Source organism: Cordyceps militaris, assembly GCF_000225605.1.
Source record: "Cordyceps militaris CM01 unplaced genomic scaffold CCM_S00006, whole genome shotgun sequence".
Taxonomy (NCBI): domain Eukaryota; kingdom Fungi; phylum Ascomycota; class Sordariomycetes; order Hypocreales; family Cordycipitaceae; genus Cordyceps; species Cordyceps militaris.
In genome coordinates, this window is record NW_006271974.1 from 152,538 (window position 1) to 169,403 (window position 16,866).

General features: G+C 47.8%; 3 protein-coding genes across 3 annotated transcripts; all 3 read right to left on the bottom strand.

Moving 5' to 3' along the window:
• Positions 1-801: 801 nt before the first annotated feature.
• On the bottom strand, positions 802-2,393 carry CCM_07346 (uncharacterized protein; the record flags this gene model as incomplete). The annotated part of the gene is made up of 3 exons (XM_006672487.1): positions 802-1,610; positions 1,666-2,314; positions 2,388-2,393. 3 exons carry the CDS (start codon positions 2,391-2,393, stop codon positions 802-804), a joined length of 1,464 nt encoding a protein of 487 aa, XP_006672550.1.
• Positions 2,394-3,626: 1,233 nt separating this feature from the next.
• On the bottom strand, positions 3,627-7,239 carry CCM_07347 (NB-ARC and ankyrin domain protein; the record flags this gene model as incomplete). The annotated part of the gene is made up of 4 exons (XM_006672488.1): positions 3,627-5,656; positions 5,719-5,862; positions 5,925-6,828; positions 7,192-7,239. 4 exons carry the CDS (start codon positions 7,237-7,239, stop codon positions 3,627-3,629), a joined length of 3,126 nt encoding a protein of 1,041 aa, XP_006672551.1.
• A 544-nt stretch (positions 7,240-7,783) lies between these two features.
• CCM_07348 (ATP-dependent permease MDL2) lies at positions 7,784-10,033 on the bottom strand (the record flags this gene model as incomplete). Its single annotated transcript, XM_006672489.1, has 1 exon — positions 7,784-10,033. The coding sequence occupies one exon, from the start codon at positions 10,031-10,033 to the stop codon at positions 7,784-7,786; it is 2,250 nt and encodes a 749-aa protein (XP_006672552.1).
• Positions 10,034-16,866: the final 6,833 nt, after the last annotated feature.

Here is a 16,866-nt window from a genome sequence, read left to right on the forward strand (position 1 = left end):
CGCGCCTCGACGTCGAGCACGCGGCGGCGCAGCGCGGCGAGGTGCACCGTCTGGATGGCCGTGGCGACGGCGCGGCACACGGTCGACGGGTGCGCGGCCGTGATGCGCGCCGCGTGCGCCGCGAGCTTGACGTGCAGGTCCGACAGGTGCGCGGCCGAGGCCAGCAGCTGCCGCTCCGAAGGCGAGAGCGCCGACGACGCGCTGCTGTCGGAGAGCTCGGCGGTGAGGAGCGGCGAGGGGTGCCCGGAGAGCGAGAGGAGGATTTCGTGAAGCATGGTTGAGTATATACTGACTGGGGTGTTAGCAGAGGTCATGATAGAGGGGGAGCGCTGTAAAGTACACTGTTGTGGTTAAGCTCTTGGGACAAGCAAGATGCAGTTTGGCGGGGGGGCAAGATCAGGATGCACGCCGATGCTGCAGAGAGCGAGGCGCAGCTGCGCGGTAAATTTCGTTGCGCATGAACAGTGTTTTACCTCACTTGCAATGTTCTAGGTGTAATTTCGGCGTCGTGCTTCTCGTTTCTCGGGTCGTGTGGTCTAGCTCTCGATTTTGTTGAGAAATTCGTTTGGGAGACGCGACGCGCCGCCAGTTGCCCCGCGCCTCCACGTGATAATTTACAAAGCTACTACATTGCACTCACAACGACGGGATTGACCAATCTAGAAAAAAAAATCATATTCATTATCATATCGTTGAATCGAATCCTATACTATTCTGAGCTGATTTTCTGAGGCAGGTATACGCACCTGCGGCGTTGAAGGCTGAACACAACTACCAAGGCAGCACTACGTTGACTCGAGATTATTTCGACGCCTTCTTGCCCTTGGAGTCAGCATGAGCAGCCGCCGCTGCCGCTTTTCCGGGACCATTGGCTCCATGTACTGAAGCGGTGTCGTCGGCGCCGACATAGACCTTGCCGCCATCCTTGACCTGGCCGACCAGCATGCCCTTGGCGACACTCTTAAGAATGGCGCGTCTCGAAACGCCAGTAACGTCAATGTAGACGAGGCCAACATTCTTGAAGCCGCCGCCGATATTTCGCGCGGCCTCGCCCGCGTCGGGGCCCCAGCGGTGGCCGACCACAGTCGAGACGCTGCTCGAGGTGGAGTTGAGCAGCGACTTGCCAGCATGCTCTGCGCCGTCGACAATGGTGTTGAAGGCCATGAGGCTCTTGTTGAGGATACCGGGCTTGTAGCTCTCCACCAGGTTGCCGTCCTTGTCGTAGCCGCGGGCTCTGCCGTCCTTGCGGCGGATGTTGGAGGCGAGGTTCTGCGTGACCTTGCTGATGGAGCCGACGGTGGAGGAGGACAGACCGGCAGCCTTGGAGGAGAAGTGGTTGATGCGGCGGATGCGCTCGTGCGTGGCGGGCGTAAAGGTCACGGGGTTCGCGACGGGCTCCGTCTTGTGCGTGAAGCTGTCGGCCTGGTTCTGCAGCATCTTGCCGACGTAGTCCGAGGTTGTGATGAGCAGCCGCGATGCGCGAGTCGCGCCGCTCACAAGCGACGACTTTCTGTAGGCGGGATGGATAGACTCCTCAATGTAGTCGTACTCGACAGGCTCGACTGAAATATTGTTCGAACCGTCTCCAGGGAGGGTGATTTCGACAGGGTCTTTGGGCATGTTAGCAACTTCGTACTCGCGTAGAAATGGGATTTCACAACTTACCCTTGGTTCCAGGACGGACACCACTATCTTCGACGACGTTGAAGCCCTCGCTCAGCTCACCAATAACACTGCCATCCTCCTCGTCGACCAGCACGATCCTGCCGCCGACGTGGGAGCTGGCGCTGCCCTGAACATATCCCTCGCCGGCCTCGAAGCTCGCCGGGTTGTACGGCGGCGGCGCGTCGCCGGCCGCTTCTCTTGCCTTGGCCTCGGCGGCCTTGGAGCGCGGGGGCGCGGGCGGAGTGGCGCGCTCGAGAAACGCCGTGCACTGCGCCAGAATCGTCTCAAACGTGTCGACGTCCTCCTGCACGCCGGCGCGGCTGTGGGCGGCGGGAAACTCGAGGCGGGTAAACGCGCCGCTGCCGGGGCCCAGGTCCCAGCGGGGGATCAGGTAGCTGCTGGGCGGCTGGTGGTAAATTTGCGTCGTGGCGGGCATGGGCAGGTCGAGCTCGGGCGGGAGGTGCAGGTGCAGGTAAAAGTCCTCCTCGCCGTTGCCGCTGGCGAGGCCCGACGGGTCAGCGAAGCCGGACGAGGTCGGCACCATGAGGAGCGACAGCGTTTGCGGGCCGGCGGGCGTGAGGGACTGCTCCTCGCCATTGGAAATGTGGTAGGCCCTGACGCCATTTACGGCGTAGAGCAGCTTCGGGTCCTGGAGGGCATCGTCATAGAATGGTTAGCTGCTTGGGACGAGTTGTGGACAAAGTCTCGCGGTTGCCGTGTACTTGCATTGTGTCCAGACGCCATGGTGGAAGTGGCGCAACCGTACGAGTGAGGGCAGTGCTGCGTTGCAGGGTCGAGAATCGTGGCACACTGAAGCTATGGCAAAGACAAGAACGGACGGACGGACCAGGGGAGAAGGGGCGAAGTAAATGAGGTTGAAAGGGCAAAGCGATGAATGGTTTGGATTGGTCTAGCAAGCGCTGAAATTCCAAGCCCCCAGTGCATGTGTATGGTGAGGCCTCTTTGGAGGCAGCGACAACGTCATTGGTCTGGTGTGGCAAGCAGCTGGAACCCACTGAATGAGGGGTAACTTGGCAACTTGGTATCCCCCGAACAAGCTGAGCGGGGAGGCGTAGTTAAGGTTAATATAGTGAGTTATAAATCAAGAAATCAGTTGTAAAACTTGCCGAGTTTAGCTGGCTTTTCTTCAGCTTACCACCCACTGCGGTATTGTAGTTCGCTGTGCCTGTCGTTGCTGCTATGTACTACGTTGATGCTTAAATAAGAAGAGAGAGTAGAGGCAAGGCAATTTGATCTATATATCCCACCTGAAGAGGAAAACTACAGCTATTCGACCGAGGAGCGATTTCCCTTAGTGAATCATCGCTACTCTCCAATGACAAGTTACTATGTCCGTAAAAGGCAACACGGCGGCTATACTGGTGGTGCCACAGACGGGTGAGATCCGGGTACTTAAAGTAAAATGTATTCAAGTAGTTAACAAAGTAGTGAGACCAATAACGTGCCGTCAGCGCAGAGAGAGTGTTGGTGGTATCGCAGAGCATTCTTCGACAGGCCTGCCGACGCGAAACAGTGCGTCTATTATTAGCCAGTCAAAAATACTACAAAGCAAAGAGAAACACATTTTTTTCATTCTTTCTCCCTCTCAAATCACGGCCTTTAGACATTACACATCATCATCATCATCATCTCCAGGCACGACAGAATATAGTGTCCGCTCCCCGTCTCCGAGTTCTGGCCAAGAAGGCGCGCAACGGGCGGGCAATGCAGCAAGGTGCTTTTGGGAGCCAGGAATGTCGACATTCATAACGAAGGAGAGAATTCAAGGTTCCTCAGCCATAGTTGTGAAAGATTGGAATTGAGGGCGAGGCAGTGTGTCAGTGGTTTTTTTGTTGTCTTGACGTCGTGGGGTGCTTTTCCGGGAGAGATCCAAGGGGATCAGCATACGCCTTGCCGGCTGCTGGTGCCATCCCGGCCCTTTTGGCTCAAATATCCTGCCCTTAGGGTTCAAAATCCTGTATTTTCAGCTTGCCTTTGTTAAAGCCAAGGTAATAGGGTCCATGCTTGCGATGCACCTGAATCATGTCTTCGGTTCTGTTTGTACAACCAAACAAGTTCCACTCGGCAGCGGTTGGAGTTACCTGACCAGAGGTGAGGGCGAAATCAAGTATGAGCGCGTTGTCAGCTAGTACCAGAATCTTAAAGACGCTCCAGGACTCCGAGTAAGACCAGTATTTTCCTGGATATGAGATACTCCCAGTTTCAACGCTGCGAGCGTACTGTTGACATATGTCGCGAAGTGGCTCGTTAATAGCATGAGCCTCCATGAGCGCCAGAACTGATCGGTGATGTCCACGTGCAGATGCTGCCAGAATAGGTAAGCCAAATTGTCCTCCTTCTTTTTTGAAACCATTCAAATTCTCTGGACAGCGCTTGATGAGATTCGCTGCGTTGTACTCCGATAAGATGTACAAAAGACTTGCATTATTGTCGTGTCCGGGCCTCATTACCGGCATGATGCTCTCCAGCTTGATCCAGTGATGAAGGGGGAAAGATGCGAGAAATTGACCTTGGTCGATGCCAGCGCCTTCTGCCGCATCTGCATGGTACAAGACATTTTGAACAGCGTATTTGAGGAAAGAAAATTCTTTCGAGGACAGCATATAGCGAAGCCCTAGTGTATTCGATTGATGAGGCTCCTTCCTCTGCGTTGCTGCTGGGCAAGACTTTTCGATCCTTGAGTACAATGGGAAGATCGCGTGACAGTAATCGAGGCAACATTGACTCAGTCGTTCTTGGCTTTTTCCCTTGAACCTTTCGGGTGCATCCGGCCACAATATCTGGATACTTTCATGTTCAAGAAGATAGTCTCTCACAGACTGGTGGATGAATTGGACAGTTGTATGCTTGGTCGTTTCCGCAAACCCTTTTGAACAATCGATAATGAAACGCCTGATTTCATTTTCCTCAATCTTCTCACAAAGCCAGTCACGCGCCCGATCTGGTGCCACGCCGCAGATAATGGCTTGACGTAATTCGCGGGGACCCAAGGGGCGTCGCGCAAAGAGCACCCACTGAATGCAGCAAAGTAATTCTTTTTGGCGAGTGCCATCTTGTGTTAAAATGCCGCGGAATAAATCATGCAGGCGTTGGGGTATTTTCTGTAACCGGCCTTCAAGCTCGTGTTTGTATCCCCCGTCATACACCTTCTGCAAAATCTTTACCACCAAGACAACCCACGTAAACACCCCGGATGCCTTCTCAATCAGTGTAGCTTGAATTCTTTGGGCAAATGCATCTTGTCCTATGCGTAGCTTTCTTTTGACGTAGATCGATATGTCTTCATTATGTCCCTCTTGTGAGCCAACGTCTAAATGGATCCCCTTCTCGATTGTGATGTGAGGGTAGTGCCTGCTCGCAAAGCAGACTCTCGGCATAGTACACTTCTGCCTGGTTTTTTCGGCAATATCTTGGAAATACTCCACCATGTCCCGAATCTGATCCTCGTCGCACTCGTCTAGAGCGTCGATGAAAAGCATCAATGGGGACTGTCTGAGGTCCTGCACAACTCGGGAAAACAGCGTTTTCAAATGCTGAGTAGTCCAATTCGGGATGCCCCCGTCCTTGATCGTGAATCGGAAGCAGTTGAGTACATGTCGAAGCCGTGGAATCTTGTCAAAGACTTGTAGCAATAGTGATCGATACATTCCGGTTGTGGACTTCTCCAGGTCATCTCCACGAGCGTGGAAGAAAAAACAAAGAATGTTGTCGCTTCTTTTTGCCTCTTGAAAATGTTGCAAGGCAAAATTCATAAGTGTCGACTTCCCTGCCCCCGGTTTTCCTTTAATCCATAAAAAGCCGTGATGCTCGCCGAGCTTTTCGGGGTCAAGCCAGTCCCGAAACTCAGGCGTCTTTAACAACCACTGGCAGGTCTTTCCAAATGCGGATTCGATGTCATTACGCCGGTTGTCGATTTGCTTGAATGCGAGTGAGTGGAGCAAGCGATCCTCCTCTTCTTTAGTTAATGTCCCTGGTGATGTACAGTCATTTAGTAGAAGTCTTCTATGCCAGCCGAAAGTTGCGTTACCTTACCAATCTCGGGTTCTCTGGTGAAACTATGTGCAGGTTGCATCTTGAGGTCTTCAACACGATGACTCGGCGATGGAAATTTCGCTTCAGTCCCAGAGCTCTGCTCGAGCAGACGTTCGGGGACACTAGTTTGGGCCTTCGCAATGCCTGGGCAAAGTCAGTTGATGCTGAAGTATTTGGTCAATAGAAGGTAAAAAGCATCTACTGACCACTCTGCGTCTCCGATTCTTTCCTTTGCATAGCTGCTTCTGGTGTGATCTGTGACAACACAGCTTTAGCATACGCCGCAGCCATTGCAGCAGCGTATGGCTGCCAGTCCTTATTCTTGTGTTCGTCCCCATAGTCGCAGACACCTCGAATGACGCCCACGGCGATGCTATTCATAGTGCCAGCGGCCTCCATCTCAAGACCAATGATGTTGTACCTGTCTCGGAGCTCATTTCTTTTTCGTGCATTCTTCATCAGCTTTTCGCCTGAGCCGAGCGGCCCGTACCAGACCCGAGTCCTCCTAGAGGCCGGTCTCGGTTCTCGTTGCAATATATATTCCACCCCATCGTCATTAACATGATAATACATATCATTCTTTTGACCAGGATCGATGAATGTGCCGGCTGAGTGCTCTTTGTTTTTAATATTTTCGTAAAATGGTAAAAACAAATCTGCATCGTTGGGGGCTTCGAGTTTGATGCTGCCAATGGCCGAGCGAACGACTGTTTCCGTAGCAGACAGTATACGTCCACCATGTAGTGGTTGGAAGCCATGTGCCTCTGTCTCCTTTCCCAGATCGTAAGCAACGAGTGCTGGGCTATCGCCCTCTGGGGAGCCGACGAGAACATCTCCCAGACGGATATCTAGGGGCGGGAGCCGCGAGAAATTTGGGAGACCCGCGGCTACGCCAACGAGCAGGCCAAACCAGAGGTTTGGAAAGAATTTCTTCACTTGACTGGCAATTGCAGCTGCGGAACCGTTCCCGTATTCCTGGCCATCGGGTAGGGTCGCAATGATGATGTTGTGACCGCAGGCATCACCCGGCAGAAAGATGTAATCATCGCCACGGCTCAAGGCAAATTTGCCTTTGTGCCGGTTATCAAGTATCAACAAGGCAGCGCGAGCCTCGATCGCAAGCGGGGCGATCCATGCGACAGTATAATGCGCTGGATTCAACACGGACATTGGGCCGCGTGGTCGAAGAATGCAATTTGAGCAGATATCTAGGGAGGAAGGAGGAGCAGGGCAACGAGTTGCACCCCTGCAGTATATTGAAGGACGATTTTTCTGCGAAGCTTGGAAGCAATCAAGTTTCTGTCAAGGCAGTGGACGAGTGCGTAGCATATCTCTGCTTCAGCACGAGACTGAGCAGGCGAAGTTGCGATGCGTAAGGCAAAGCGGTCGGGGCGAGCGGGGTAAAGTATCATCTGTATGTAATGAAGAAGGCTGGATTTTCAGCTCTGTATAGCCGTGTTGACCGTGGCGTGCCGCCTGCATGCCTCCTGTTGCAAGGGACATGTCGGAAACCTGCGGCATGCTTATCGTATTTGAGCCTTTGGGAGTTGAAATGTCAGATCGTATCGCAAGCTTTGGCCCTCGCTTAGTTACGACATGTTTGCTACCAAGGGGAAACCGCCAACGTGCATCTCGCCTCAATCCCGGAAAGAGCAGGCTGGCTTGAGGATCGGCCTAGCGACGAGGAATTCGGTCGCCGAAGATGCGGCCAAGGAGTGGAAATAATACGTGGGAAATGCGTGAGGCGGCCCTGGCACATATAAAGCAGTTGGAAGTTGGAAGAGCTTTCGATGATAATATACTTTGATTTGCCACGAAACGCAAAACAATTCATGACATGAACATTGCTAGTCATTGTTGCTTGGCTGCACCCTGTTGCCACTCATGCACGGGCAGACCCAGCCGTGATTTTATTATACAAAGAGGGTTTTCCTCTTAGCTAGCTACGTTTTTTCTACTTCCTTTTACATAATATATAGCCTACTTGGTGTATATCTTTACAAAAATAACATAGTAATTCTGGTGTGGTCAGATTTAAATTCGGTGTTGTGACATTCGGGGCTTGTTAGGCTTCTCTCTTCTCAGCTTCCTCTACCGCCTCCTCATCGACCATGATTGCCTCGACATCATCCGCCGACGTGCTCGCCAGCGGCGAGCGCATCTGGTTCTCCATCAGCCGGCTGAACTCGCTGTCCTTGTCCGCCTCGAGCGTCCTGTAGTTGCCCGTCTCCGCAACCTCGCCGTCGGCGTTGAGCACGATCAGCAGGTCGGCCTTTTCAATCGTCGACAGGCGGTGCGCAATGGAAATGGTCGTCATGTTGCCCTCAAACAGCCGTCCGAGCGCCTGGTTCACCAGCGTCTCCGACTCGGCGTCGAGCGCCGACGTGGCCTCGTCGAGGATCAGAATGTCCGGCCGCTTCAGCACCGCGCGCGCAATCGCCACGCGCTGCTTCTGCCCGCCCGACAGCTGCGACCCGCGCGCGCCGACCTGCGTCGCCAGGCCGCGCGGCAGGTTGTCGATAAAGGTGCAGTTGGCCACGGCGGCGGCGTGCCGGATCTCGTCCTCGCTCGCGCCGGGCACCCCGTAGGCAATGTTCTCGGCAATGGTGCCGGAGAAGAGCACGGGCTCCTGCGCGACGACGCCGATGCGCCGCCGCAGCGACTTGACGCTTACTTGGGAAATGTCCTGCCCTTCAATGGTGATGGTGCCGCTGACGGGGTCGTAGAAGCGCTGGAGGAGCGTGCCAATGGTTGACTTGCCGCGCCCAGAGGGACCGACGATGCAGGCGTTGCTGCCAGAAGGCACCTCAAAGGTAAGCCCGTTGAAAATTTTGGCGTCTGGCCTGGTTGGGTACGCAAAGTGCACGTTGGTGAATTTGACAGCGCCGGACGCGGAGGAGATGCGTGTGCCGCCGCTCTGAGGTATGCGCGGCTTCTTATCCGATAGCTCAAAAAGACGCTGCGCAGCGCCAGAGCCGCGCATGATTTCTGTATACGTGTAGAAGAAATCCATCATACCCGTGCCGGCAAACATGGCGTACATGACAAAGGCGGTCAAGTCGCCAGTGGTCATGGCCCCGGACTGGATGAAACCGTTTCCGACTGTGAGCATGATGAGGAACGAAATGTTGCCCGCCCATAGCGTGGATGTGTAAAATGTGGATGTTACGATGCCCTCGCGTTTCCGCAGGGCAAAGACTTTGCGAATCTGCTGGTTATATCGATGCACCTCCTGCCGCTCCCCGACAAAGGCCTGGCTCGTCTTGACGTTGCCTAGTCTCTCCTCTGCAATTTTTGTAAGCGTGCCGAGATTCTTCTGCACGCGCTTGCTCATCTTTTCCACGAAGCGTCCGTAGATGAGCGAGCCGACGGCCATGGGCGGCAGAATCACCAGCATCAGCATCGTGAGCTGCGCGCTGGTCCACAGCATGATGGCGATGCCCGCCATGGTGTTGAACGTGGAGCGCAGCGCATACGTGACGCTCGTCGTTACCGAGTCGCCCACGATGTTCACGTCGGACCCCAGCCGGGAGATCAGGTCGCCTACGGGGTTGACGTCGAAGAACTCGGCATCCTGGGTGTAGGTGCGGCGATAGAGGCGGGAGCGCAGCCGCGCAATGACGCGCTCGCCAATGATGCGCATCATAATGTTGCGCGTAAAGGACGCGGCGGAGCCGATGGTGAGCACGGTGCCCATGCCGAGGATGAACTGGGTGAGGGTAAAGGAGTGGCCGGCAACGGTGACGATGCCGGCGTGACCCGCGGCGTCGATGATGCGGCCGACGGCGTAGGGAATCGTCATAGTGATGGTGGCCGAGACGGCGAGGAAGACGGTGGCGACACCGAGCGGCTTGGCCTCGGGCCGGGCGATGCTCAGGAGGCGCAGGAGACCGCCGGTGGAATTGTCCGCCTCGGCCTCGTTTTTGGAGAGTTGCGCGGCATAGCTTCGCTTAGCAGCAGGTGTCTGGACTTTTGACTTGTCCGGAACCGCATCGCCGTCGGTGATGCCTTTTGTGGCAGCCTTTTCGTCGCTCTCCTTTTTCGCAGCGTCTGGCGAGGTGCTAAAGGATCTCGACAGCCCGGCGACGGCGCACGGCGCAGCATTGAGGCGCGCCACCACCAGGCCGCATCGGATAGGGCCAATGGACGACCATTTGGTTCGCGGGTTGGACTGGAGGCACCGTTTTTGCCGCGATGCGACGCCGCTGTTTGTGCTGATGGATCTGGTGGCCGCCTGCGAGGTGGGCGATCGCTGCAGCGCGATCCTACCGTGCTGGCGCGCGACCGACACTGTCCACGGTAAAAGGCTGGACATGGTATCAGACGGACTGCATGAACCTAGGGCGGCGACATGTTGGATTGCGATGTGTTGAATAGTTGAATACAGGAGAAACTCGTTTGCAAAGTTCAAGAGACGGCCGAGGCGGAAAGTGGAAACCCAGAATCCAACTTTTTTTGCGACGACTCTGGCTAGGCTGTATGCCTATTTTTTGAGGCTTCAGGAGAGCCATGTCGGGATATTTCGCCATATCCGTGAGTGACTCGAAAATTTAGCATACAATTGTGGGAGTTTATAATATATATTTTTCCAAAGATATTCAGGCTCATATTTCCGCTTTGGATGGGATAGTCTCCTGTACCTCAGAGCTGTCCTCTGGGCGGCGATGACGGTACTTGCGCGCCATGCAAGACAGTCCAGCGCTCCAAACAATCAACGCTATTGAGCATCCAATCATTGCCCACATACCGCGCTGCATTAACAGTCATGAGAAAGTCTTTTCAAGGGACAAGGTACAGATTGAACTCACAATGAACCACGGTGCTTGCGATGCGCCGTAAAAGATGAGAATCCACCACGCATTCACTGCATTGTTTCCTAAATTCATGCCGGCCAAGACCACACCCCGGAAAACAGACTGTTCATATCTCATAGCGTCATTGCACCATGCAAAAAAAGTTGCCTGGCATGCGTAGACAGATCCAGCCCAGTAGTACGCAGCAAAAACAACCGAGGTGGACGAGGAGCTGGTTGGGTTCTTTGAAGCGACCAAAATCATAATAGATGTCGCGATACCCGTGATGCCGATCCAGTAGCCGACGAGATAGCGCTTGCCGCCGAAAAGGTCTGTCAGCGTAGCCCAAAACAGCGTCGACACGATGCCCACCGCGGGCACGCCCGTCGGGTAGTCGTTGAGCTGCGCCTTGGTGTACTTGTTGACCGGGTGCTTCTGCATGTACAGCGCCAGCAGGGCGTTGCTGCTAAACGACTCGGTCTCGCCCGCAATGACCCAGAGCATCACGAACCCCCACCAGTACCACGACCCGAGGACCTTTTTGGCAAACGCGAGCGACATTGGGGACTGCCCCTCGGCCGTCGCGGGCACGCGCGCCCGCGCCAGCTCCTTCTCCTCCGCGGAAAGGTAAAACGCGCGCGTCGTCTGCGGCGTGTCGGGGAAGAAGACGAAGCCGTAGAGCGCGACGGGCAGCGTAATCAGCCCGTCGACGATGAACAGCCAGCGCCAGCCCGCCAGCCCGCCGCGGCCGTCGAGGCCGCGGTTGAGCCCCGTCTGGATGAAGCCGCCGACCATGGTGCCGGCGAGGCCGGAGGCGGTAAAGATGCCGCTGCGCTTGCCGAGCTCGCGCTCCGTGTACCAGGCGCCCAGGATGTAGTGCGTGCCGACAAAGGTGGAGGCCTCACAGAGGCCCTGGAAGAAGCGAATCGCCATGATGGCGTGCGGGCTGCGCGCTGAGGCCGTCACCATGGTGAGCCCGCCCCAGAGCACCATCATGAGGGGAAACCAGATGCGCGGCTTGACATAGTGCAGCGACAGGTTGGAAGGAATTTGTCCGACAACGTAACTGGCGGGGGTTGGTAGCTGTGTTTTTGTCGTCTGGGAGGGGTGGTCGCTTACCCAACTGTAAAACATGTATTTATTTGCGTGAGCTGATCACCAACAAAGCCCAGATCATCCTTCATACCAGAGACGTAGGCATTGTTTAAATTGCTGCGGTCTAGCTGCGAAACACATCAGTATGGAATACCCTGGCGTTGGGGTCAGTTCGAGGTTACGTCGCAGAGACGTACATAATTGACAAAATAGCTGAGGCAACAAAACGTGAGGATGAAAAAGTCGATTTTCTGAATCAGCACACGCTCGCCCGGCTGATAGACGTTGTGGAAGTAATCCTTGACTTTCCCCGCAGCCATGATATGAACGGTGTAGTCGCGCGACGCCTCCGATAGACGGCCGCCAAAGAGCGTCTTATCGTAATGCAGGAGACAGCGCGGGCAGAAGACGCCGCGACAGCACGTTTAGAATTGAGTGTTGACAAGCTTCGAAGGCAAGAAGGTTGTGCAGACCCATCGAGGTTCATCCGGGCTGCGGGTAGACAAGGGTATTAGTATAATTTGTATAGGTACTAAAGTTAGCGCTGCTAGACTTCTCAGAATTTATTATACAAGCTTACTCAATAAATGTGAATGCAAAATACAGCAAAACGTAATGTGTATATCAATGAGTCTTACTTGAATAATTGTTTATGAGATGGATTCATTTTATAGAACTATAAAAAATAAAAATAAAATACTTGTCAAAGTTACATTAACCGTTCCAGCTCCCCCAAGACGCCCGGCTTCAACAGCGGGTGTCCGACGTTAGTGTAACGTTAGTGGAAGAGTACATCGACGTTAAATAGGTAGCAATCCACTCTACATATTAGCTCCTACAGACATTTCATGGTGCGATTCAACACCTGATTTACCCGCCCTCTCAGAAAAAGTCTACCAACCCATACACTATACTATGCCGACTGCACAGAAAATACCCGTCACACCAGAACAGGCTGCTGCTTTCCAGTCCCTTACCATCACCTCTACACCCTGCAACACCATCGGGCTCGAGAACGGAGACGATTACAATATTACAGGGCCGGAGCGGGAGGAAATGATTGCTGATTTTTTCAAACGCCACAAGGGGACCATGACCGATGCAGAGTTTGCGGACAAGTGGCAAAACTTGAAGTATCCTGACTGATGCCGATGAAACTGTTGGGTGAGGGGAAAGGCAGATATCGGACCTAGATGGAGACTTTCCCTTGCCCTCGTTATTGATAAAGTTATTCGTACTACGCCTAAGTGGCGAGAGCCTTGCGAGTCTAATAGAACATTCAAGGCTGGGGGCCACAAAGAATCATAGGATAATCAAGAATAACACCATGAATAGGAATCAAGTCAACCTGACTGTCACGTGCACAGCACCACTTAGGGCTATAAGCCACCCACTAAGGAGCTAGAGAATATATTATCATTATCTTGCTAAAACTCTTATGCCTAATAAAATAGTAGTAATATAGGTAGGATTATTAGAGACTATTAAATTTTATTAAATTTAAAGCTTTTATTAATAGTAATATTTATTTTCTTTTTTCTTTTTTTCTCTTCTACACCTATAATTAGCTATAGCTAATACACTAGACTATACCCCCCCCCCCCCCTTAATTTAATCTAAACTATATCTAAACCACATCCCCCCCTTAATACTAGTATTATAAGAGTAAATCTAGCTAAGCTAGTTAACTTAAATACTAGCTAAAATATACTAGCTCTAATAGGCTAAGTAGTATATTAATACTAAGCTACTATATATAGAAATAGATAAAGGTTATTTAGCCTATATTATAAGCTAGCTAGCCTATACTATATATATATAAGACTAGATAGATAAGTAAGAAGAGACTCCCCTTAACTTAAGTATAATATATACTATTCTAAGAGCCTAGAGAACTTATATAAATATATATATACCTATAAGAAACTGTATAATCCCTATAAAGTAGCTTATCTACTAAGCCTATATAGAGCTATCCCTAATAAGACCTAAGCTATATTAAGAAGGAGAATAAATATAGTAAGATATATAAAAAAGGTAGGAAGTAGGAGGATAGGAGATATAGACCTAAGTTATTAGCTTATTAGGAGGGTAGGAAAGCTAGGAAGAGGAAGAAAGCCTAGTATATATATTTAGCCTACTAGGCACCTTCTTAATATAGACCCCCTTCCTAATATAGACCTAAACCCCTCTCTATTTAACCTTATTATTAGCCTCCTTCCTAAACTTTATTACCTAGCTTAGAGAGATTAGCTTATTATACTTAGATAGCTATTAAATAAGCTATTAAGTAAGCTATTAAATAAACTAGTAAATAAATAGCTATTAAGTAAGCTATTAAATAAGCTATTAAGTAAGCTATTAAGTAAGCTAGATAGAAAGTATACCCCCTCCTAGTAATCCCCTACTATAGGATATTAGTATACTCTCCCTAGTAGCCTTAGTATAGATAGTAGCTATTATAGAACTAACCCTAGTATATTACTATAAGGAGACGCTAGTAGTATCTATAGTAGTAATAGTAATAGCTAGTAAGCTTAAGCTAGCTAAGCTTTATAAAAATAATATTAAATTCTTTAATCTAAACCTTTAATACTAGAATAAATAAAGGACTAGTTAAATTATAAAAGCTACTAAGAATCTAATATTTATTTATATTTATATATTTATAGACTAACTTAAGTAGTATATTATTAGCTATAGTAAGTAGTAAGTTAAGAATATTTAGGTAACCTATTTATATAGTAAAGCTACCTAATAGTATAATAGCTACCTTACTATAGTAGACTAGTAACTACTTTATAACACATCTATAGAGGATATCTATATTAGTCTTATTAAAAGATAATAGAAGCTAATAGTAAAAGCTACTAAAGACCTAGTAAAGGCCTAATATACTCTAATAAATATATATAATAGCTATAGTATAGAAATATATACCCTATAAGTATTAAGAAATATATAAGCTTATAAATTAGGCTAGTAGGTATAGCTTTAAATAGTATATAACTCTCTTAACCTAATAATCTATAGCCTACTACTACTACTAGTACTAAATACTATAGCTTTATAGCTTATAATAGTATTATAAGAATAATAGGATATAATAAGAAATCTTATAAGGTAGAAGTAGAATAACACACCTTATATACCACGTTTAGATTAGGTAGTATAGTACCTATCTAGGCTATATAATATTTATAGCTAGTCTTATAATAGATAGTAAGGATAGTAATAGTTAAATAGCCATTAAGATAGCTAGTAATCCCTACCCCTAGTATATATATAGTAGGGCTAGGGCTATATATAGTAGCTATAGGATATAAGGAAGGCCCTATAGGCAACCCCCTCTAGACTATTCTATAGTAATATAGGCATCCCGCCTTAAGCTAGTAGTAGTATATAGAATATAAATAGCTTTAGAAAAAATAATAATAGCTATAGTAAGTATAGGAATAATATACGCCCCCTATATTATACTTTATACTAGCTATATAACTAAGGTAGATATAATTAAAGTAGTAGGCTATAGTAAATAGTAAGTATATACTAGTAAGATAAGGAAATAAAGGATTAAGGTATAACCTAGGGAGATAACTAGTCTATAGATATACTATTAAAGAAGGAAGAATATAGCCTAGTAGATTATTTTAATAATCTATAAGCTATAGTAGTATATACCCTAGCTAAGGAGCTAGAAGAGACTATTAATACCTACTTTATTACTACTATATAAGGTATAACTAAGTACTATATATATAGCTAGGCCTTTAGTTCTAGTAATAATTTATATAAATATATATATATAGCTTATCTAAATATAGCTATTAGCTTAAATAATTAAGATTTTACTTACTCTAATATTCCTTATAATAACCCTCCTATAAGTATATATATTAAATATAATATAGTATAGCTAGCTATATATTATATCTTCTAGAATATATCTCCTAGACTATAACTACCCCTATAGATTATTTAAGTAATAAGTATAGGCCTAATAACCTAGGTACTATAAGGTTCTAGCTAGTTATACCTATATTTCTAGGTCTACCTAGACCTAAACACACTAGGCATACTCTATAATATATACATTAATACTAGCTCTAGCGCTATACTAGTAGATAAGAGATAGCTAGCTAAGAACTATCCTAACTTAACCCTACTTATAAAGGTATAGCTAGTATAACTATATAGTATAGGGTAAGCTTAATATATAGTAATAAAGTATATATACTTTCTACTATATCTTCCTAGTATATAGTAAGATAGTATACTAGCTATAGTATATTAAATAATTAATATAACTATAGTGCCTAAGCTAAAAGCTAATATACTACTTAATATAAATATATTAAGGCTACTATAAATAGATATATTAATTATATAGTATAAGGCAATCTTATATAACTACTAATATATAAGTATACTAATAAGTATATAGGCTTAAGCGTAATATAGTATAATAGTAGTTAAAGCTAACTTATATATTATCCTAGCACTAGGAGAGACTATATTAGTACCTATCTAATATAGCGCTACTAAAGGTACTAAATAAGTATAGTATATATATAAACCTTAAATAATACCTAATATTATAGCCTTCTTTACTATAATATAGTAAGATATATACTATATACTAGTATATAATAACTTACTAAAGTATATAAAGCTATATAAATATATAAGGCTTAGGTAGCTATACCCCCTATACCTAGAGGCCTAGGTATATACTATTAAACTATAGTAAGCTAACTTAATAATAAAGCTAATAGTAATTAGTAAAATAGAAAATAGTAAGTTTACTATAACACTAAAAGCCCTTAAGATAGATATAATTATATATCCTACTAGTATTAATATCTATTATAATAGCTTATAATAGTAAAATATAGCTCTATATAGGCTAGTTATAAACTATATAGTACTCTTTAAAGATAAGGGCTTTACTATAGTACCCCTAGAGGAATATATATATATACACCTAAAGCTAGGTTAGGAAGAGACACTCTTATATTGCTATAAGGTATACTTATAGGGTCCTAAGAAATAGAAGATTATCTAGATAATAGTTAATAATCTTATTACTAAAGGTAAGCTAGAATATATATATATATAGGTGCTATTTATATTCCCTATCTTTATTATCTAGTAAGAATAAGGTAATAAGAAGAAAGGTTATATAGTAGTAAATATAAAGCCTCTAAATAAATAGGCCCTTAATAATATATACCCTATATAATAATAAGATACTATTATA